General features: G+C 59.0%; 1 protein-coding gene across 1 annotated transcript; it reads right to left on the reverse strand.

The window, feature by feature from the left end:
• Positions 1–2,357: 2,357 nt before the first annotated feature.
• On the reverse strand, positions 2,358–19,726 carry RAI1 (retinoic acid induced 1). The gene is made up of 4 exons (XM_044433419.1): positions 14,029–19,726; positions 8,978–9,071; positions 8,030–8,079; positions 2,358–3,389 (listed from the first exon to the last, which is right to left on the reverse strand). The coding sequence occupies exons 1-4, from the start codon at positions 19,702–19,704 to the stop codon at positions 3,375–3,377; spliced, it is 5,835 nt and encodes a 1,944-aa protein (XP_044289354.1). The 5' UTR covers positions 19,705–19,726; the 3' UTR covers positions 2,358–3,374.
• Positions 19,727–21,119: the final 1,393 nt, after the last annotated feature.

A 21,119-nucleotide genomic window follows, 5' to 3' on the forward strand; every position in this document is an offset into this window, starting at 1 on the left:
CACAATCTTCAGTGTGAAGCAATATACTAAATAAGAACACTAGTTTTAACATTTACATCTTTCATATATATTATATATGTATATGTATACATATATATACACTATAGAATGAAGCAATATATAATACACACGGTTCGCCATTTTACAGCTATTATGTACAAGATGCTCTTCAAAGACAGCCAGGCTCATGGAGTTCACGACGCCGTGGGCACGGGGCTTTTCCCGCGACCGGCCGTCCTAGGGTGGGCTTCTGAAACGGGTGTTTCGGTGCCGGCAAGCTGGGGGTGAGACGGGCGAGCACGGCGACGGTGGCGGTGGAGCGCACTTCGTACCATGGGCAGACGGGTTACAAGTGAAGGGCAGTGGGCTTGCTTTGAACGGAGGCAGCGGAAACCAGCCCGAGTTGGGAAGGGAAACGGCCCGGACGGAGGCTCAGGAGAACGGTGGCCGGAGGACTCCCCTTCGTGGGTTGTGCTACACCAAAATGGAGATTTGAAACATATATACATCCTGTACAGCGCGAGGTTCTGGAGAATATTCGCCATCTGTTGATTTCCGTGTCTTCTTAGGGGGGGGGGGGGGCACTCCGAGACCTTCTGCTCAGGTCGGTTCCGTCATCCACCGCAATCTGCGAAAGGGGGCCGGTCCCACGGCAACTTGATTTCCACGCCGATCGCATGGACAACCCTGGGGGCAAGCCATCGCTCCGGCAGCCGAGCGGCAAGCACCCCACCTCAGGCGAGGCGACTCCTCGGTGCCGAGTCCACGGCGCGCTCCCTGCCGGCACCCGTGGAAGCCGAACTCTGTTCCTGGAGCTTCTGCCCCCAAGTGCTGCAGAGACCTGGGGGACGCGCTGGCTCGGCACGACCCACACGGAGGATGCGCAGAACCCTCCACGGAAACGGCGGCTCGCCCGGATCCCCGCCGCGGAGACTGCAGCCGCGCTTTCCGTTTTCCGTCACGGAGCCAGCCTGGGGGGAGAAGTCCGAAGGCGACGTCGCACAAACACACTGCATAGGGTCTGGTGATAAGGAGGCCCGGGGGAGAGGGGCGAGGGCACGGAGGGCGGTGGGAGCCAGCTTCAGCCTGGAGGGAGGCCGGTGACTTCGGTGGTACAGCTGGGGGTGCGAGGGGATGGCCAGGGCTGCCTGCTTCCCATTAAGGTCCCTTTCTGAGAAGCGCCACCCCAGCCGTTCCAGCCAAACTCTGCTCGGCAAGTGCCTCTCTTCGAACCGGAGGGTCTCCAGGAGGAATCCAGCAAGGGAATCTGCACACTGGCTCAAAATCCACACGGTGGTGTCTCCGCGCTTCCCTGTGACCTCGCTGGAGGTGGGAGCTACTTGGCTCTCCGAGACGTGGGGCCTTCGTGGGGGCCCAAGTGGTGGAACGGCAGCAAGGCCAGCTGAGCAAAAGGAGCCAGCAGCCCAGGTTGGGAAGGCGGCTCCTCCACGGACGCTCCCGCACGGATGCAGGCCTGCTGGACCCTACCAAGAGCCAGGGAGCGGGCGAGTCGGCGCGGCCTCTTTCTGGAGAGTCCCCGGTGCTAGGAGGAGAGGCGTGATGATGTGTGGGTGGGGCGACCCACCGGTGGGGGGCTCTCGCAGCTTCTGGTGAGGGGGCCGGGCCTCCTTCCCACCAGGGCAAGCGTGACGAGGGATCGGCTCACCTGTCTGGGCCTTGGCACCTGCTGGAAACAGGTGTGGGGCACAGGAAGCGAGGGAGGGGCCCTGTGGCTGAAGCATTCTGTGGGAGGCTGGAGGGCATGCACCTGGGAGGGCAGCTGCTGGGAACTGAGTTGGCAGGTGCCTTCCCGGAGACGCCCTGTGGCCAGTAGGGCGGTGCGGCACGATGCCCCCCTCCCCCAGCATGCGGGCACGACGGGGGCCCTCCATCCCGGCTCGGGGGCCCCGAGACGCACAGTCGGGTGTGGGCCGAGATGGCGGGCTGTCGAAAGGAGAGCACCAATTCGCATGGTACCAAGTGGGTTCCACGTAGGTGTGTGGGGCCCCCTGGCCCCCAAGCCCATTGGCTCATCTCTGCACAGGACGAGCCTCCCCCACCCTTGCAATGGTGCCGACGGTTCGCCTCAGCAAGACGCCAGCCCTCAAGCTTTCCTGCAGCCAAAGCCGGGCGGACGGCCCTCGCCTGCATCACAGCCTCCCGCGAGGCATCCAAGGACCTTCCGGCCGCCTGGCTGCTCTCCGCAGCCCGGGTGGGTGCCAGCCTCGCTGCTCTGCGCTTGAGAGGCGTTGATGTCAGCTGGGACTGGGGAAGAGGGCACACAGAAGTGGCACGGGCTGGCGGAGCCATGGCAGGGGCCGGGACCGGGACCAAAGCAAAACAAACGAGCAAACGAACCCAAGCGACGCGCATTGTTTCCAAAAACATTGGGGTGCTTCTTTTTACACGCTGATCACATATATATACAGAAACACACATACACACACACGCACCATGAGGTTTGCTGAAGGCAAAAATAGATCAGATCAGAAAAAAGACGGAGGGCTCGGAGAGCTCTCGGAGTCCGGCGCTTCGAGGGAGACGATGCAGGCAGGAGCCGTGGCACACGGCTGCACTTCTCCCTGCCTGCCTGGCCTCGACCCTGCGCCCTCCTCTCTGGTGCAGAGGAAGGGCGCTTGGAAACGGGAGCGGTGCTTTGGGACTGGGTCCAGGGGGGTCAGTTCCAAAGTAACGGGGCATCCTCAAGATTCTCTTCTGGGGAAACGCGGGAAAGGAAAGGAGACCCTACGCAGCGCCAGGCCAGGTCCCAGGTAGAAGATGTTAGCTTATCAGTATTGGTTACAGCTCCTCGGTGAAGGAAGGGAATGGGGAGGAACAAAACCCGGACATGGAATCGCGTTCCTCTCCTAAGCGGCTCTGGGTAGCGTTCAGAGAAGGGATGGAGCGAGGAGGAGAAAAGCCGGAACTGGAGTTTTGCTTCAGGGCCGACCTGGAGGGCTTCTAGGGGGAACTCGAAAGGCGTTGGTGGTAGCCGGAGCCCGGAGCCCGGTCCTGGGTCGGCCCACTGTGGGGTGCGCAGGGTTCCCAGCTTCTGGTCCGGAGGAGGGCCGGCGCGGCGTGTCCCTCAGTGCCAGCTCCGTGCGAGACGGCAGAGGAAGCCCAAGCCGGCGGCGTGGAGCTGGGCCAAAGACTTCCGCGTGCGGCCAGGTCTGTTCACAGTCGAAGTACTATTGCAAGGGGGGCGCGGGAGGGGCGGAGAGGGCGACGCGGCTGGATTACATTCTCGTTGCTTCTCCCAGACGGAGTCCATCGTGCTCGCAGCCGCGGCCCGCCCGAGGGGTCTGCCAAGATGCGGCACCGCTTCTCAGGTTGTGACTCTGCGGAGGCGATGGCTTCCTTTCTCTCTCGGCGAATTATAACGGCTGCTTCTGCAAGCGAGAGGCAAAGGAGAGAAAAGAGAGAAGCGGCTCAGAGTGGGGCGGGAAAGATGCGGGCATCCTCTGCTCAGCGGGGGCCGCTTTATTCTCCCCACCCTCCCCAGCCGTGCCGCCCCCCCCTGCCCCCCGTGGAAAAGCAGGAGCCCTCCGGCGTGCCCCTCTCCGAGGATTCTGTTCCTGGATTTGGCAGCCGCCGAGTGACCGCAAAGAGCCCCAGCCGTGGGCTGGTGGCTGACAGCTTGAGGACTCCCTCGGTTCATTCGCAGGGAATAATTCATGCAGCTAACGCCTGCCCAGGTGCCTGCATCAGTCCCTGATAAAAAATGAAAGCATGCTCTTGACAGGCTGCGGAGACGGAGACGCATTTATGGCCCCCTTCGCTCGCTCGCTTGCTCCCTCCCTCCCTCCTTCCTGTCCCTTTTCAAAGCAATCCGGGCTGGCGCTTTATCACGAGGGGGCAGCACGAAGCGCTCGCTGGCGAGAGCCGCTGGGTTTCCAGCTCCCCTTGAGTTCCTGGGTGTCTCCTTGCCCTCTCCTTCTTCCGTTTGGCCTCTGCTAATTGGTACTGTGAGGCCCCCTGGGGCTACTGAACACCCACGCCTGCTCACCCCCCGACACTGCAAGCGCTTTGCAGCTTCCCAGGCACACTGGTGCGCTCGCATAAATGTTGTTAATGCGCAAGATGGAAATAGAAAGCAGCGAGCAGAGAAGGGAAGAGCCGTTGTTTGAAAATAAAAACAGAAGGAACGTGGTGGCCAGGAAGCGAATGTTGTGAGCGGATAAAAGCCATCGAGGGCCTTGGGACACGGTTCGGAGCAGGAAAGCCAAGTGCACATTCGAAGTGTCAGGGGTTTGCATGTCTGAAAGAGCAAACGAAAGGGACTGTCTGTCCCATCTGTGCTGTGAAGTCCTCGGCGTTAATTCAAATTTAGGTAGCCGCTGGGAAATGCTCTCCCGCAATTGCAGCTCGGCCGGTCTCCTCCGTCATCTGCACAATGGGGCTTAAAAAACCGAGCAGGCAAAACCAGCCCCGTACGTCACAGGGGTCTTGCAAGGGTCAGCGAATGGGTCAGAAGCGAAGAAAGAACTGCTGCATGAATGCTAAAAGGGGGGATTTGTTGATAGGCATCACAGACTGGGGGAACGCAGTCCCACCCCTGCCCCAAACTCAGGCAGACGGATCTGGCTGAGGCATGCTGGGAACCGTAGGCCCGTTTCCTGTCTGAACAGACGTCGGATTGTGTCCGGAAGCATCAGCAACAAGCCCCAGCAGGACTGTGCAGGCGAGCTGCTGCATTTCCATAGTGCTTTACTTTCTGCTTTAAAAAAATTGCAATTATTTTACATTATTTTCTACCACGCAAGGGCACAATCCATTGCGTTTAGACAGAAAAATGTCCTGGAATCCCAGCACGTGTCATTGCATTTCTCAATTCTCTAATCTCAACCTAATCATCACCAACAAGTAATAATAAGCATTTATGCAGCCCTCTTTCTTAGCGTCCCAAGGTTTTGCGTTACGTGCCATCAGGTTGTCTCCAGCTTATGAACGAAAGCCTTCTTTCCACATGTCCAGCGCAGGTCAGCTCCATTCCGCTTTTCCAAGTTTAAGGCCGCGACCTCCTTTATGGATTCAATCCATCTCATCTCTGGCCTTCCGTTTCGCCTCCTGCCTCCAACTTTCCCTAACCTGATTGTCTTCTTCATGGCCTTCACGTGATGTGTCCAAAGTACAACAGCCTCCGTTGTCCTTCTGTTGCTTCCGGGGCAGGTTCTGACTTGATTCGGTCCAGAACCCCCCTTTGCAGCCTTCTGTCTCTCAGGGTATTCTCAGAGCTCTTCTCCAGAACCAGGTTCCGCATCCATTTTCTTCCTGCCGGCTTTCTTCACTGTCCATGTTCAAGTTTAGACAGGAAAAAATCCTAAAATTCCCAGCATGGATGGTGGGTGCATTTCCTTTTCTCCCGTCTAATGGGACTCGACTTCCTATGCACCTTTGTCCAACTGTCATTTTGTGACATCAGTGAAATGGACAATTTAAGAGTGAAATCCACACGTGTTTGGACAGGAAAAAAAACCTACAACTCGTGCATTCTGCTGCATGCATCAAGTTACGCCTTAAGCCACGTGGAGAGCACAAAAAGCCATAAAAAGCAGAACATCCAAGCACACCCCCCGACAGGTCCTCTCTGTTCAAAATTGCCTGGTTTTGCACCAGGACTGGTGGAGGGGGGACACCTCACCTTATTCGGCAGCCCCCACCCCTGCTCTTCTTCACTTGTCTTTCTTTTAAACTTGACTAAAGCTGGTCTTTCCTTCAGACCCGTCTCAAGTCGGTCTTTCTTTTAGACCCGACTAAACAGAAAACAGCGAGCAAGGAGGGAAGAGCCGTTCCTGAAAGAGCCAGAGAGAGGGGATTCTGGATTCTGCTAAACCGGTCGCACTGCTCTCCCCTCCATGGGCTGAACCCCTTTTACTGGTCCACTTTGCAAAAGCGGGATGCAACACCCCCTGCCCCCCAAGCACGAGGAGGGGAGGGGATGCAGCGAAACGAAGGCCGCTGTTGGAACCGTGACCGCCGGGAAGCCCACATGTTTATTCGGAGGCCTGTGCTCCGCTCAGAGGTCTCATGTCGCCTCTTTTGGTGTGGCTCAGCCAGGGCCGCTTGCTCCGGGGGCTGCCTGTTGAGGGGGAACACGCCTGGAGAAGGGGGGACGCCGGAGAGGCCCGTGCAGCAGGGCGGGTGAGAAGGACGCCTGCCCAGCCTCCCGATTCCTGCCTGTTGCTGAGGAATGCGAATCCATCTCCCCAGGCCCCCCTCTGGACCTCTCCCTCCCCCTCGCCCCCTCCCCGCCGCGTCTGCTTCAAATTGCCAATAACCAGGTGCAGCCACTGGCATGGCAGGAGGCGGCCGCAGGAAGGGTCGGCCGCGGTGATTCAATTATCTCGCAGGCCTGGTCAGCGGTTTCGGAGGCAAGACAAAGGCCTCCTGCGCCAGTGGCTGGCTCCCGCTTCCGAAGGGGAAGAGAGGCGGGAGGAGGGCGGACGTGGCGGCCCTGGGAGACGAGCCGAAGGGGCGGCTTCCGCCTCCAGCAGCAGGAACTTGCTCCTCAGCCCTCCAGGAAAGGCGCTGGGCAAGGGAGCGAGGGGAACCTGGGCGCAAAGGGAGGCTGCGGCTGCACCGGGAAGGCCACAGAGCTGGGCATGGAAGGCTCTTCCGAAGAAGCGGAAGCGGCGTGCTTGGAGACTCAGCGGAGCTGCGGATGAGAGTTGCCCAGAGGCTTCCTCTGGCTGGCAGGCACCGGCCTCCGGCACGGAGGGGCCACATGCGCTTGCTTGCTGGACGGCTGCCGATGTTTATCCCAGAGTTTCGAGAATCAAGATGCTCCTAAGAAACTGGCTTCTTGGTTGCATGAGCTTTCGAAGAGGGGCAGCGGGTTCCCCCCACCCTCTTCCTCAGCCCTCTTCTGCAATGGGCGGGTGGTCAGTTCAGGATGGATGAAAGAAAAGTCTTCGTGTGATGCTTAAAAATGGCAGGCAAGAGCTGTGGGATGCAGGCCCTGGGCAGGGCCCCAAATTGCCCAGACAGAAGAGAGCTGCAAGGTTCCTCAGGCCAGGAAATGCGTCCTCAGGCAACTCCTGGCTGTGTTTCTGGGAACAGGGTACATCAGTGCGCACGCAGCAAGAGGGCAGGACTGTGTGAACGCGAAGGTTCTTTGCCAGTGTAACCTTTTGGAGTAAAGAAAAGGCTGCAGTCCAGTCCTCTAACCACCCACCTGGGAGCGAGCCCCGTAGAATTCAGCGGCTGAGTTCAGACAACACGAAGACTCACAGTCAAGGGCGGAGTATGGGTTATTGGTCACTAAATATTGGTAAACCGTGGACTGTTGTTGAAATACGGCTGACTGTTTTGTTTGAACCCAGCCAAGATAACAAAGGAAGCGTGAACAATCCACGGTTCATACGCCGACAGCAAATCGTGGGGCTCTCTTCCTGGGCTGTTCATGGATGAGCAAGCCATGAGTTGGTAATGCCGCCGTGTTCAGACAACCCAACAGCCAACAATCTGCAGTTCAACAGCAGCGATTGCCCCAAACCTGAGTATTGGTGATTGTCAACTGGACTTACTTCTTAGCCACCTTGAATAGAATTTACTGTGAATCATGCAAAGTTGAAAGGGGGCAGCCCTAACAGCCAACATCCCGTATAATGAAAATTCTGTCCAGACCCTTCTCTGACTTCTGGGATTTCAGCTGGCACTGACAACACATAATTTTTATACTCTTAAGAGCTAAAAATTGATTCTCTCTCTCTCTCTCTCCTCTCTGAATCACAATCCAAATTACTAAACCTACTGAATTCTGCAAAATCATTATACATATTTTAATGTCCCACTGCAATGAGAGAATCCATGCTCTGCATGGAGAAGGTCCCAGGTGTCTTTGGTGAAAAAGAGCTGGAAATTTGGAAGGCATCTCTTTTGGAGAGCTGTTGGCACTCCAAGAAGATAATCTTGGACTAAGTGGACCCTTAGTGGTCTAACTTCATCTAAAGCCATTCTCCTAGTGGCACCTTTGTAAGGAAGGGCAGAGAGTTTATGGACAGGTGTTCACGAAGGTGAGCTCACCTACCTTGTGCCTGGGGCAGTTCAGCAAGAAGGTATCTTCGGTTAACAAACATCCTGCAAACAGAGCAGAACACAGCTTGACACTTTCTGCCTTCTTCAGTCGTAGGATTAATAGCCCCTGCATGTGTACACACACACACACACACACACACACACACAAAGCAAGTGCATTTTCCGTCATTCAAAACAATGCCTTTGGTCACACCATTGCGCCCAGTGGGACCAGAGGTGCGGCAGAAGAGCTCCTGTCTTTTAAGAGAGGGGGAAAGAGAAAAATGGGAGAAACCCAGGAAAAGAGGCATGTCCAGTCCCATCCCTCCCCCCAAAAAGAGGGAGAGACCCTTTGCAGTAGCAACACTCCAATAGCACAGTGTCCCCCCATCCCCCACCCCAATTCTTGGCTGCCCTACACTATGGTCTACAGAATTCCAGATGACCACCCTTTTCATCTGCCCGACTGTTTCGAACTTGGAATCTTTTGGTGCTTTTCCAATTAGTTGTGCTAATCTTATTTGCTGCTTCTGGGTTTACTTTTTCCAAATGCTGTTGATGGTTTTAGTCTGTTTTAGATTTCATGTGTGTGTTTTGCATCTTTTAATGGTTTTAATATTTTATGGTAAATCAGCCAGAGAATGTAATTATTGGATGGTATGTGGGTATTATAAATAGTGCAGTTTAAAAACAGCACTGCTTAAAATGGCCTCCTCTCACCGACGGTGAACACAGGAAGGCCTTGAGGCTGATGCTTGAAGCTGGGATTTCTCCTGAACTTAAAATATGAGCAAGCAACCGGGATGAGGCAGGGGTGCTTGTCTCTTTTACTCTGCCGGTTGTTATTCACTGGCAGCAGGGGGGACATGCCTGGATAACCTTCTTGCTTTTATTAATTTACTCTTCAGTGAAGATGCTCTTTCTGCACACCACAGAAGAGACAAGGTGATGCAGGTCTTACCTGTATCAATGGCACAGGTGTAGTGAAAGGTTTGGGCACACCCCTTGTAACAGCAGCCAACGGTCGCCCCTGCTTGCTGGCAACTGGAACACCTCTGCAGTCAGCAGGAGAGAAGGGAGGGAAAAAGAGAGAGGTTTCCATGAGATCTACTGACATTGTGGTCCAGTTTTGCAAAGCTGCTTCTTCTTAGCCACTTCCATTTGTCAGGAAGGTTTGAGTGAGGACGGCCTGAGTGAGTCACAATTTCTGGTAGTATTTACCTGAGTTTGTTGTGGCTGGGGGAGCTCAAGGTAGAGAGAGCACCCCTTTCTGTTCGCTCAGAAGCCCAGGGAGACAAACCGATCTTTATTATGCACCCCAAATCCGCTCCCACCGCAAGTCGCAAGACTATGTTATTTGCTGTACACGAAAGGAGTCGTGGATAAATCTCAACCACAAACGCACCATTCACATTTGGATTGCCTTCCATACCTTCCGGAAATGTCCTTTTCTTCACAAATAAAACCGGTTGGTGGGGTGGGGGGAGAGCTTTAGAAATACCCCTTGCTCCAAGTTTGTTCTGGCTGCTGCTGGAGATGGGCTTGCATTGCCTCATGGGTTAGGTTGTCCTTAACAGAGGCCACCCTTTGGAGCTCTCCTTCTTGCCGTTCCCCGCTGGGGTTCCCCAGAAGTGTTGGGACTACTACACCTGTCAAGCATGCTGGCTGGGGATGATGGGCATTCTAGCCGAAGAGGTTAAGGCGGCTCTGGGCTGCAAAAGGTTGCTTTCGGTCAGAGGCTTTGACGAAAGGCCTTGCCCGGCCTGGGCCATTTCCCCGGCAGTCGCCCTATCTTATCTGCGTTCGGGCATTGCCATCGGGGCTTCCGAAATCCTCTCGCTGTGCCATTCCTCTGATTCCCTTTGCGTCCCAGTGGCTGTTAACCTGATGGGCTAGGATGACCCACAGGGTTTTGCAACTGGCCCCACCTCACGCCTGGCGAGAGGAAGCCCCGCTCCTGCACCGCCGGAGTTGCGTGGCTCGCTGTGGCCAGTCTGGAGGGGACGCGTGGCACCGAGCAGCGGATGAGGGACCACAGAGAGCACCTCAGACGTGGACGGGGCAGCAGAAGTACCTGGTGAGGCGAGCATTTTTAATGCCTGCTTTTAATGCTTTGTTTGCTAACTAGCTCAGCTCCGTGCAACACCTTCGTCCAAAGCAATTTTCAGTATCAGCCCAAGATGTTTTGCAGCCTGAAATGCAACCCACTGGCTGCGTTCTCCCTCCGCTGGCCTCGCGGTTGGCCAACACTTTGGAAGGCCTTGCACCGAGCAGACCTGCGAAGGCTGCCTCTGTCTGCTCGCCAGGCGCCGCCTGAAGCAGCTCGCCGCACCCGCCTTGTTCCAGGGCCAACCGCACGGTCATGAACACTCGTGGCGTTTCAGCAGAGCCCCAGCAGAAAAGCATAAACACACGCCTTCTCCATCGCACTTGTGGGAATCAGCAAGAACGCGCCAAGGTTGTTTCCTGCAACACGCAGTCACTCACGGCCAGCAACAGGGACGGCTTTGCAACAGGCTATGGGTGCCCGCTAGTCCTCATGACCACCAGTGGCAGCATGCTGGCTGCAGGGGAACAAAAGTCGAAGGGAGCTCTTGCATTTCTCTTCTACTTCTGGACCTCCCACCGGGTATGGGGGTGGCCTCCGTGGGGACAGGCTGCATATATATTATACATGAATGAACAAGGGGGCAGCTGAGCACGTTCAGACAGGAAAGCATCCTGGGATGCTGGAAGCTGTAGGGCTTGGGCTGGTCTAGCAGGCCGAGGGAAATGGGGGTTGGTGGGAGGGAAGTCTTTACATGCCACAAAGAGAATGGAGTTCACTGCCACAACTTGCTGTTGTTTAGATAGCTTGGGAAAGCGGGCAAGACAAATCCACGGAGCAGAATAAGCTATCCCTGAGAAGCTAGCCATGGTTGGTAAGCTGAGCTTCCACTGATGCAGGCAGTCTACCTCTGCCAGAAGCAGAATGGCCATCTCTGGCCATTCCGCCAGGTGGAAACAACAGGGAGGGACCAGGTGCACTTCTGAGTGGAATTAGAAAGGACAGGCCAAGCTGCACGCTCTTGTGGTCTCACACCAGGATGCTGATGACGCCTCCCTTTGACGATGGGCACAGAACTTCCTGGAGTAGAAGGAAGACAGCAGTGCCTATAATCCATAATCCACGGAGCCTGGACTGGCAGTTGGAAGGGTGGCCAGGAAATACGCAATCCCCGGAGGTCACGGCAGTCCTCCTTTGCGAAGGCGTTCACCGAATCAGTTCGGAGCCAAACCAAGAAGGAACTGGCACCGGGCAGGCCAAAGGCTCGGTCCAAACCTCTGGGCCAGCCCAGATGTTCCTTTCATAGCATGCGAAGCCGCCATGGCTCCGTGCTTGTTGTCCCTTGGGAAAGCTAATCGGTCTGGGAGGCATGGGATTCTTGTAAGGGTGGCCGAGTTGCGGGGAGGGGAGATTTAACTCTTCTCTCCCTGGCCTCAGTCCCAATTAAAATGCCCCCCCACTGCTTTACAACAAGTGAGGAGGAGGAGGAGGAGGAGGAGGAGATCTTCATGCGCCCATTACATCCCCTCCCAACTTCAAAGCGGCTGCTACTAAATTCACACGGGGTTTGGCTCTCACCTGCATCCCATCTGGACCTTGGCAAAGTTCACCTGTTTCCCCCTGTGAGGTGTATCAGTGTGAGGTGTATCAGTGTGAAGTGTATTAATGCAGCACAAGCATCAGAGGTGAAGATGCTGAGGAGGACAGAGCTCATGGGACAGGCGAGTCGGAAGCGGCCGATAAGGACACTTAAGCAGGACTCCGGGCTAAGGCGTCTTCCGGCACAGTGGCGTTTCTTACGCGCTGAGCCAGGGGTGAGCCGGAGGGGCCGAACCTCCGGTGGCGGGCCGCGCTCGTGCGCTCTGAGGCCCCGGTCTGGCTCCCGGGACGCTCAGAGGGCCACTCCGTGCGCCCCACGGTCAATGTCCGGCGCTTGCTTGACCGTCCTGCTGCTTCCCCGCTTCGCAAAGGCTGAGACGCCTTTCTTCCGCTTTAAGCTGAAGGAGGCTGGTATTTCTGGCTCTGCCCTGCTTATTTCTGGCATTATCCAACACCAGGATGGTGTCCTCGAGAAGGCTGCCCCGTTTTTCTGAAATTGGGTCCAACCTTGGGGCTCCGCTGAATGCGGTCCCAATCCGTCGGCACGTGCCCCTGAGCGACCGGTCGCCCGGGAGAGCAGGCCGTGGGCATGCTTCCTGGGGGAAGCCTCTCAGGGCCACACCTCTCCGTGTGGTCTGCCCCACTTACAGACGAGGCTCAGCACCCCCCAAGTGGGGCCTGGGCCCCCTTTTCCTGCTCAGCAATTGCATCTGGCTTGGGAGGAAAGGGGTGGCCACTGGTGCTGCCCACAGGAACCATGAGCAAGCTCAGACGGAAAGGGGAGGCCTCGCATGCCCAGCATGCCCCGGCACGGCTGGCTGGGCATGCTGGGAACGGGAGGCCTCTCGACTGCCCCGGCTGGCGTGGGACGGTCCTTTGCTTGCGCCTTGGCTCCCAGGGCAATCCCAGCTTCTGGGGCAGTCCTGGAGAAAGCTTTGCAACTCCCAGCATGATTATTTTTTGTTTTATTGTTTTATATTCGGCAGTAAACCGCCCAGAGAGCTTCGATTACAGACAGTATAGAATTGAAAATAATGATAATCCGGTTGCCTTTGCTGGGACCCTGCAGTCACCTTCTGAACCAGAGCCAGCTCCAGGCTTGTCAGGGGCCCGGGCAAGACCCCCTGTGTGAGCCGAGCATCTCGTCACAACTGCTGCCTGCTGCTCTGGCTGGCTGTTTGCATCCTTGCAGCCTGATTATTATTAATAATATATTATATATATTAATGATTTGCATACACACAATATTAATTATCGCCATCCATCCATCTTGGGTGCCCCTGCATGGCAGAGCTCATGGCTTCATTGCGTTACACAAGCTCCTTCTCCATGGCAAGGCAGTGATCCATGAAGGGGGTGTTATTATATATTATTAATTATAAATATTCTTGTAATACCAATAACTCTATCTATTATTTCTGTTTTGTCCATTGCCAAAGCTCTCTGGGCAGTTCGTAGTGTTCAAGTCCCCCATCCAGACTTCTACCAGGCCCGGCCCTGCTTAGCTTCCCAGATTGGGCAGGATCAGGCACTTGGGGCTACATGGAAGCCCTTTGCATCTCCTGTTCACATTACATTTTTGCAGCCACAACGAAGTGCTGGGAAAACTGGAGCAATTAGTGAGCAGGTTACACTGGCAGAAAAGGCAGGGATAGAGGGCCACTGTCCTTTCGATGACACAGCCTCTCCGTTCGCTTCTCGACGTGGTTAAATGGAACCTCCATGGGCAGGGGCAGTGTGAGCGCAGCCCAGCCGTGCCTGGGGAGGAACGCCGAGGGGACGCCCACTGTCTCGTGACCTACTTCTGGGGACCAGAAGCGCCGTTCTGTCCATCGGCAGGGAAAACATCACGAACCTGCCACGCAGGCAGGAACGGCTAAAAAGCCGCCAGCAGCACGGGGAGGCAGAAACTGCCTTTCCCACCATGCTGCTGGGGGGCTTCTTGGGGTGGGCACGGTGCCCGGGGCGAGGGGGGACCAGGCGCGTGCCGAGCTCTCCCGCCCCTTTCCCCGGCACCCTCCCTCTCCAAGCAACGGGCTCCAAATCAACCGGCAAGCGAGATCCACGCCCCGGGACCGCACGCCTCAGGACATAACCCTGGCCTGACCAGCCCCACACATCTTGCACCGAACTCAGCACGGGCCGATGGCGGCCTTGGGGGTGCACAGGTCCGCGGGCAGGCTGGGCCACTCGGCTCTTGGACTATGACCCCAGAGCCCCCAACTCCACCGTGGGGGAGCAGACGGTGCCCCGGACTCCGTCTTCCCCACTCTGCATCCCCCCCAGGGATCAGCCGGGAAGCACCGCCCCGGCGCTCCTCGGCGCCTGCTCGGACAGACGGGGCCGCGCCACGGGAGACCTCTTACCACGTCAGCGGCCCGTTTCATGGCCTCCTGCAGTCCATAGAGCTTCCCCGCCACCAGGTAAACCCCCTCGGTCCAGACGGCACAGGCCTCGTGCAGCCAGTGCTCCTGCGTCTCCGCGGCCGGGTCCGGCGGGGGCGACTCCGCCGTGCCGCACTCGTGCCTGCGCGGCTTCTCGGCGGCCACGGCTTCCTCGCCGTCCGTCCTCTCGTCGCAGCAGTAGCAGCTTTGTAGTTTCCTAAACATGCCCCTCGAGCTGGAGCGGAGCGCGCTCTGTTTCGCCGGGTCAGCACTGCCGCCACCGCCACCGCCGTCCGGCCTCGGCGGCTTCCCACCCCCGAACGCGCTGGGCGCACAAGGGTCGTCGGCGGCTTTGAGCAGCCTGTCCGCCGGGGAGGGCGAGCGGGGCTCCTCGCCCGGCCCCTCCACCTTGACCTTCTCTTTCAGCCGCGCCTTCTTCTTCGGCAGGCAGTCCTCGGGGTAGTACGGCCCACAGAGGTCGCCTTGGTCCTTGTAGTTGGCGGGGTTCCGGCACAGGCAGCAGACCAGGCAGGCGGTGTTGAGGGTCTTGGAGACCACCGGGCCGAGGTGCATGGTGGATGACAGGGGCAGGACCGCCCGGGGCTGCAACGCGGCTGCCCCCTGTGGCCCGGCCTGGCCCGCCACCGCCGCCGCCGGGGCGCCCTGGTCGCCGTGCAGCTTGGCCTCCTCGGCAGGGCAGTTGACGATGGTGCAGGTGGTGACGAACTCGTCCCGCTTCTCCACGCGCACGTAGGGGGAGAACGGGGGCGCCCGGCTGTCCGTCCGCAGCCGCTTGCATGACACGTACTTGAGCCGGATCTCGGGCTCGGCGGGGCTCAGCAGCGGCGTGTGCTGCGGGTGCCGCCGCTTGGCCCGGTCCTTGCAGCGGGAAGGCACGCTCGGGGCCTTCCGGCGGGAGAGGTGCTTCCTTTGTCTCTTCGTGTAGCCGTTGTAGTTGGCGTGGTTGGCGCGCTGCTTCTGCGCCCGGGTCTGGGCCGGTGAGGGTCTCCCCGCGGCGCTCTCCGCCCCAGCCGAGCCTTTGTCTTCGGCCTTCGGCTTCTTCCCCTCCCTTTGTCCCTCGTCCACTTTCCCTGCCGCCGCGGCCGCGGCCTTCTCCCGGGAGGCGAGGAGCAGCGCGGAGCTCAGGTGGGGGCACTTCTCCAGGCTATTTTTGGCCACGCGGAAGGCGGCCGCTTTCCCCTTTCGGTTTCTCTTCTTGGGCAGCACGCTGGAGCAGCTCAGAGCCATGCCGCCGCCAAGCTGCAACGTCTCGGGAGATGAATAGGCCTCACCCTTGAAACAGTTGGAGGACAGTTTCTTGCTGTTCATTAGTTTTCCTCTGAAGGATCGGTTGTTCGGGCTCCTGCATAATCGCTCGGCTGCCGGAGCCGGGGGAGTCTTTTGTGACACTGCCTGGTTTAATGGCCTGGCTTCCCCCGTGGCTGGGGCGACCGCCGCGCTCTTTGAGACCTGCTCCCTCTCCGGCAGGGAAGGGCCGAGGGGATTACCCTGGGAGGCGGCGGCGGCCACGGCGGTGGCGGCGGGGATGGCGCTCTTGCAGGCGAACTTCTTCAGATTTGGGGAGGCGATCTTCTGCACGATGGCCTCCAGCTTCAGGCCCCGGCCCTTCCTCGGCGGCAGCACTTTGGTCTTCATGGCCCCCTGGAAGGCGGCCCGGGAGGCGACCTTGATGCAGACGCCGCCGGGGCTCTCCTTGGCCTGAGGGGGCTTGAGCATCGCCTCGCAGGCGCTCTTGGGGCACAGCTTCGCTTTGGCCTTCTTGGCCGGTGGCACCCTCTTGAACGGGCCGGGCAACGCTTCCGGCTTCTCCTCCGGCACGGCGAAGCCGCCCTGGGAGCTGCTACGGAGGACCAGGTTGCGCTTTTTCGCCGGAACCGGAGGGATGAAGACGGACTTCCTCTTCAGGGCGTGAAGCGGCCGCTCGGGCATCTTGCTGCCCATTTCAGGCCGGGCTTTGGAGAGCCTCACCCTCTTGCTCAGCTTGCTCTCTTTCTCGGACCGGCTTTGCGGGCTGATCTTGAAAGAACTGGGCAAGTGGCTGTTTGGAAAGACCTTCTTGGGTGCTTTGGTGCTATTGAGCTCCGGCTCCACCGCGCTCTTCTCCCTCCTCCTCTTTGAGTAGAAGACCTCCTGAGCCCGGGTCCGGGAGCGCAGGATCATGGACTGCTGATCCTTCCCCTCCGTTTCCATGGCCTCGGCTTCCTTGACCTTATGGCCAGTGGAGTCTTCGCTCGGCACCAGGTGGGCGGCCAGGGGAGGCACTGGCTTGCCATTAGCTTTCCTGGCCCTGAACGCCGCTCTCTGCTTCAGAAGACAAGCCGCCTTCTTGCCCAGCTTCTCTTGAGGGGTCGAGGCCTTTGCGCCTTCCAAAGGGTCGGGCATCTTGGGCTCCGTCAGGGCCGTGAAGGACCGGGTGCACATCCTGGCAGGCAGACCCTCTGCTGGGAACCGGGGCGTCTGGGCATGGGGGTTCTTGCTCGGAATGTCTATCAGGCTGCCGGCGTCTGGGCACACGCTGGCCACCATGCCCGCTGCCTGGGTGCCGGTACACGGGCTCGACATGGGCTCGATCAGCTCTTCTCCTCCCGACAGCCTGCAGTGGACCTTCTTGCTACGAAGACTCTTGCCCCTGGAGGTCGGCTCAGATATGATCGGCACGGTTTCTGGCGAGAGGTGCTTCTTTGCCAGCAAGGCACCTGCGGTCTCCACCTTGCTCTCGCCTACGGCTGTCTCCTCCTCGGGCTTCAGGTGATGCAGGGAAGATTCGAACCAGCTGTTCACTTTCGTCTCGGTGCCAACGGTTGGACCCAAGAGGATGACGGACGGGTCCGATAAATGGGAAGAAGGGGCCGTGCTCTCTTTCTCAACCAAGTTTGCCGTTTCTTCTGCAGAGCCTGGCGTGTTCTGGAGGGAAAGGGCCGGGGCGTTCTCTGCTGGCTTCGGGGTGAACGCATCGTAGGTCAGGGACTTCTGCTCGGAACCAGCCAGTTCACACAAAGACGAATACTCCTCTGGTTCGAGGTCGGATTCCTTAAGGTCCGGCGAGGACATCATGGGAAGCTCGCTGAAGTCCCCACCTGAGCAGGAGTTCCGGGTGGCGTCTTCGAGCCAGCGGGTGCTGTCGGCCCTGCCAGGCTCCTCGTAGCTCAGGCCTTCCGCTTTGCCGGCCTGAGGCTGCTGCTGACTGAATCCCTCCATTTGGCCTGGCTCAGCAGGCTCCTCGGCATTGCAGAGGCTGAGACAGCAGGCGGTTTTCTTCTCTTCGGGGGTCTCGCTCAGCTTGCCAGAGAACAAACTCTTGGAAAGGTCTGATCCTTGCAGGCTCGAGCCGAGTTCTTTCCACGTATCGCTGAGGTTTTCGTCTGGCCAGTCAAAATTCTCCATAGCGCTTTCAGACCCCACGGAGTTGGCCGTGGCGTTGGAATAGCAGCTGAAGCCGGGGGCCTCCGAGTTGGACGTGGCTGCGGGGATGTTGGGCTTGGAGTTGTAACCTACAGAGCTGGTCGTTTTGAGAGAAGTCTTTGTTTCGGTGGCTGTGAAGGCCACCTGGGAGTTTTCATAAACCTCCTCCGAGAAATTCTTCCCATCGTTTCCGCCTCCCAAGGCTTTGTCTAGTTTCAGGGGTTCGGGAAGGGCATTGGAGTCTCCCTGGTTGGACCACGGACTTTTGACGGCGGAATCTAAGCAGGTCCTGTGATTCTCTAAGTGGAAGGGGGATTTGTCCGGTTCTTTGTTCGGAGCAGGGGAACTGGCCCAGGTTTTTTCTGTCTTTTCACTGATAGCATCTTGCAAGCCGATGATTTCGGACGCCAGCTCCTCCTGAGAAAGGGCACTGAGCAGCAGCCGGGGGCAGTCTCTCTCGTTGGCCACAAATTTGGTGAAGGTGTCCAGCGGCAGGCTGGTGTGGATGCTTTGGAAGGAGTCGTCGGACTTCGTGGACATGTCATCCGGAGACGTCACGGAGCACGTGGAGATGGACTCGGACTTCGCCTTGGCGCTGCTGTTGATGCGCGCCGGGCTGCGGCTCTGGCTGCAGAACAGGAAGCCCCTTTCCAGGTGGTCCTCGGGTCCGCTCAGGTAATCCGCGTCCTGGGGCTCGGCGTGGACGGACTGCGGGGTGCTGAGGGAGTCCGAGTGAGGCGTCCCCGCCGGCTCCGCGGAGTAATTGTTCCCTTCGGGGCTGCAGCACTGGCCTTTGAGCTGCTCCGGTGTCCGCGGCGAGTTTTTGATGCCCTTCTTTTGGGACATCCCTGCGGATTTGGAAAGCAGCAGCTGCTGGACGGTGTTGGAGATGCTCTCGACCTGGGAGGTGAGCGCCGTGAGGCTCTGCAGGCTGAGGTCCGACAGGAGGTTCTCGGGGATCTTCTCCTTCGGCAGGTTCTTGCAGTTCCCGGCGGGCTGCGTGTCCGGGCTGGCCCCGTCCGTGGGCGAGGGGTTCAGCAGGGGCATGAAGTGGCTGTGGTCGGAGAGGCTCGCCGGGAAGGCCCCCGCGCCCAGCGACTGCTGGCTGTACTGGAAGTTCTCCAGGTTGGGCATCAGCGGGGACGGGGTGGAGCTGTAGGAAGGCGATCTCCCGACCGAGCGGGCCGGAGAGTGGCCGGAGCCGGGGCTGAAGGCTTGGTAGTACTGGTCCGGGGTCCGCACCGGCGTGTCCCCCTGGCAGTAGCTCTGCCCCGGCGGGTTGTAGTGTTGGTATTTGGCCAGGTTCTGGTAGTGCAGGGCCTCCGGGGTGTGGTGCCGGCCCTGCAAGGGCGGCTGCGGCGGCTGGGGCTGCTGGTGGTCATAGGCGAGGCGGTTCGGCTGGTAGCCGTGCAGGCTCTGGACCCGCTGGGCGGAGGGCAGGCTGGCGGCGCTGCCGAGGGTCCGCTCGTGGGCCGCGGGGGCGGGGGGCGCGTTGCAGCTCTTGTAGGAGTGGGTGGCCTGGCTCCCGCTCGGGACGGGCGAGTAGGTCGAGGGGGCCGGGAAGGCCTGGGCGTGCTCGGCGAAGTGGGCGCCCTGCGGGAAGGAGAGAGGCGAGGCCACGTCATTCTGCAGCTTCGGCCTGGGCAGCTTGGGGTACGCCAGGGCGGGCGGCGGCGGCGGCGGCGCTTGGGGCGCCTGCTGCGGCGGCGGCAGGTGCAGGGCGTGCGTCCGGAAGGGGAGCTGCGGGGCCTGCTCGTGGTACGGCCTGGCCCCCGCGGGGGCCGCGCTCTTCTTCAGCACGCCCTCCTCGTACTTGGCCACCCCGCCCGGCACGGGGTGCGGGGGCTGCTGCTGGGCGGCCCCCCAGGCCTGCAGGCCCTCCTCCCCAGAGTAGCGGGCCGGGTAGGGGCTGTTCTCCTGGACGGCGTAGTTGGGGAAGGAGGCCGGCCGGCCGGGCAGCGGGGGCCCGCGCAGCGGCTTGCCCCCCCGGCCGTGGTACTTCTCCACGGCGCTGTTCTCGGCGTAGCCCGGGTACGGCGGCAGCGGCGGCGGCGGCGGCGGCTGTGGCTGCGGCTGACTGTAGTACTCCTTCGCCACCAGCCTCTGGCGTTCGCAGTGCGGCCCGGCCTGGCTTTGATGCCTGTAATTCTCCAGGCGTGATGAATCTTGCGAAGAAGTCGGCTGGTAGTTCTGCTGGTTGCCATGGAAACCACACCTTTCCCGAAAGGACTGCATGGCCGGGCCTTGTTATCTGTGGAGAGGCAGAGAGAGATGAGAGGATTCAAATGAATGGATTTGCTTCCCCTTCCACCATTTCGCCGTGCCTTTTCGGCGGGTTCTGCTTGAAGACAGAACAAAAGCAAATTAATCAGACGGGGGGGGCACCTGGGGTGGGGGCGGGGGGGCTGCTGCTTCACAAACAGGGAGGGGGGATGACGGGTGGGCTCGCCGCTGCTCACGGAGGCTTCCGGGCCATGTGCAGCGCTCCTGCTCTTATAGCCGAGGGGCGAGGAGAACGGCCGGCCGGCCGCGTGTCGGCTCAGAAGCGAGCGGCCGGGCTGCCGGCTGGGACAGCACACAGGACGCCGGTCCGGAAGCATCGGCACAGGCGTCTGACGGATGTCCAGGCCCGATTTAACGGCGATGACTGGTAAAGCCCCAGACGGCGTAGGTCCTGGGCATTTGAAGGAGCGCCTCCTTCCATCTGCCCCTGCCCGCCCCCTACAGTCTGGGGCAGAGGTCCTGCTTCAGGGGCCCCCCTTGAAGGAGATCAGGAGCGTGGCTTCCTGGAGAAGGGCCTTCTCTGTGGTGGCGCCCCAGCGTTGGAACTCGCTCCCCAGAGAAGCGTGCCTGCCACCGGCACGGTTTCCATTCCGGCGGCAGGTCGAAACCTTTCCATTTCCCCATTATTTTAACTGTTAATTCATGTTTTTACTTAGGATTTCACTTGTTCGGTGATAATGTACCATTTATATTGATGTTTATAATTTATTTCACGGCGCTGTTGCCCTGGAACTTTGTGAAGGGCAGGATACAAGAGCTTTAAATAATAAATTAACAAATAAATATTTCCCCCATCTATGCCTAGGCATGCAAAAAAGGTTTATTAATACAACCAGGGAGCGATTCGTGACAAATCTGAGCGGAGTTTACCCAGAGGGCACGACTGAGGCTGCCCTCATGCATAGCAGAATGAGGTGGCGGAGAGCCGAGACGGGGGACGGATCCCGATCCCGATGCCAAACCGACTCCCCGCAGCAGCAGCAGCGGCATCCTAACACTCTGTGAGCCGCTTTTCATGCAGAGGCGTGTGAAGGAGCTTTCAGAAACGTGCCTCTTAAGTCTCGCCATCCCTCTGGCGGCCCCGGCTTCTCACTCGGCGTTCTGCTGCACGCGGAGGCCAAGCGGGAGCCCTCGTCGCTCTTCTCTGGGGAAGGAACCGGATTCCTTTTCCACTGCTGCGTGACCATCTCCCCCTCCCCTACCCCTTTCCCCTTCACACTCTGCATATGCTCACACACATCCTTAGATTCTCCGCACCTTCCGGACCCGCGTTCTACCCCTGCTGGCCTGGGACCGGGGAAGGAAGCGGAGGCGAAAGCAAAGACACGCTCGGGTCTCGCCTGCAGCACACGCCGCCGCAAGGGGGG

This window comes from Varanus komodoensis, unplaced genomic scaffold (assembly GCF_004798865.1).
Source record: "Varanus komodoensis strain SLA01 unplaced genomic scaffold, ASM479886v1 scaffold26, whole genome shotgun sequence".
NCBI lineage: Eukaryota > Metazoa > Chordata > Lepidosauria > Squamata > Varanidae > Varanus > Varanus komodoensis.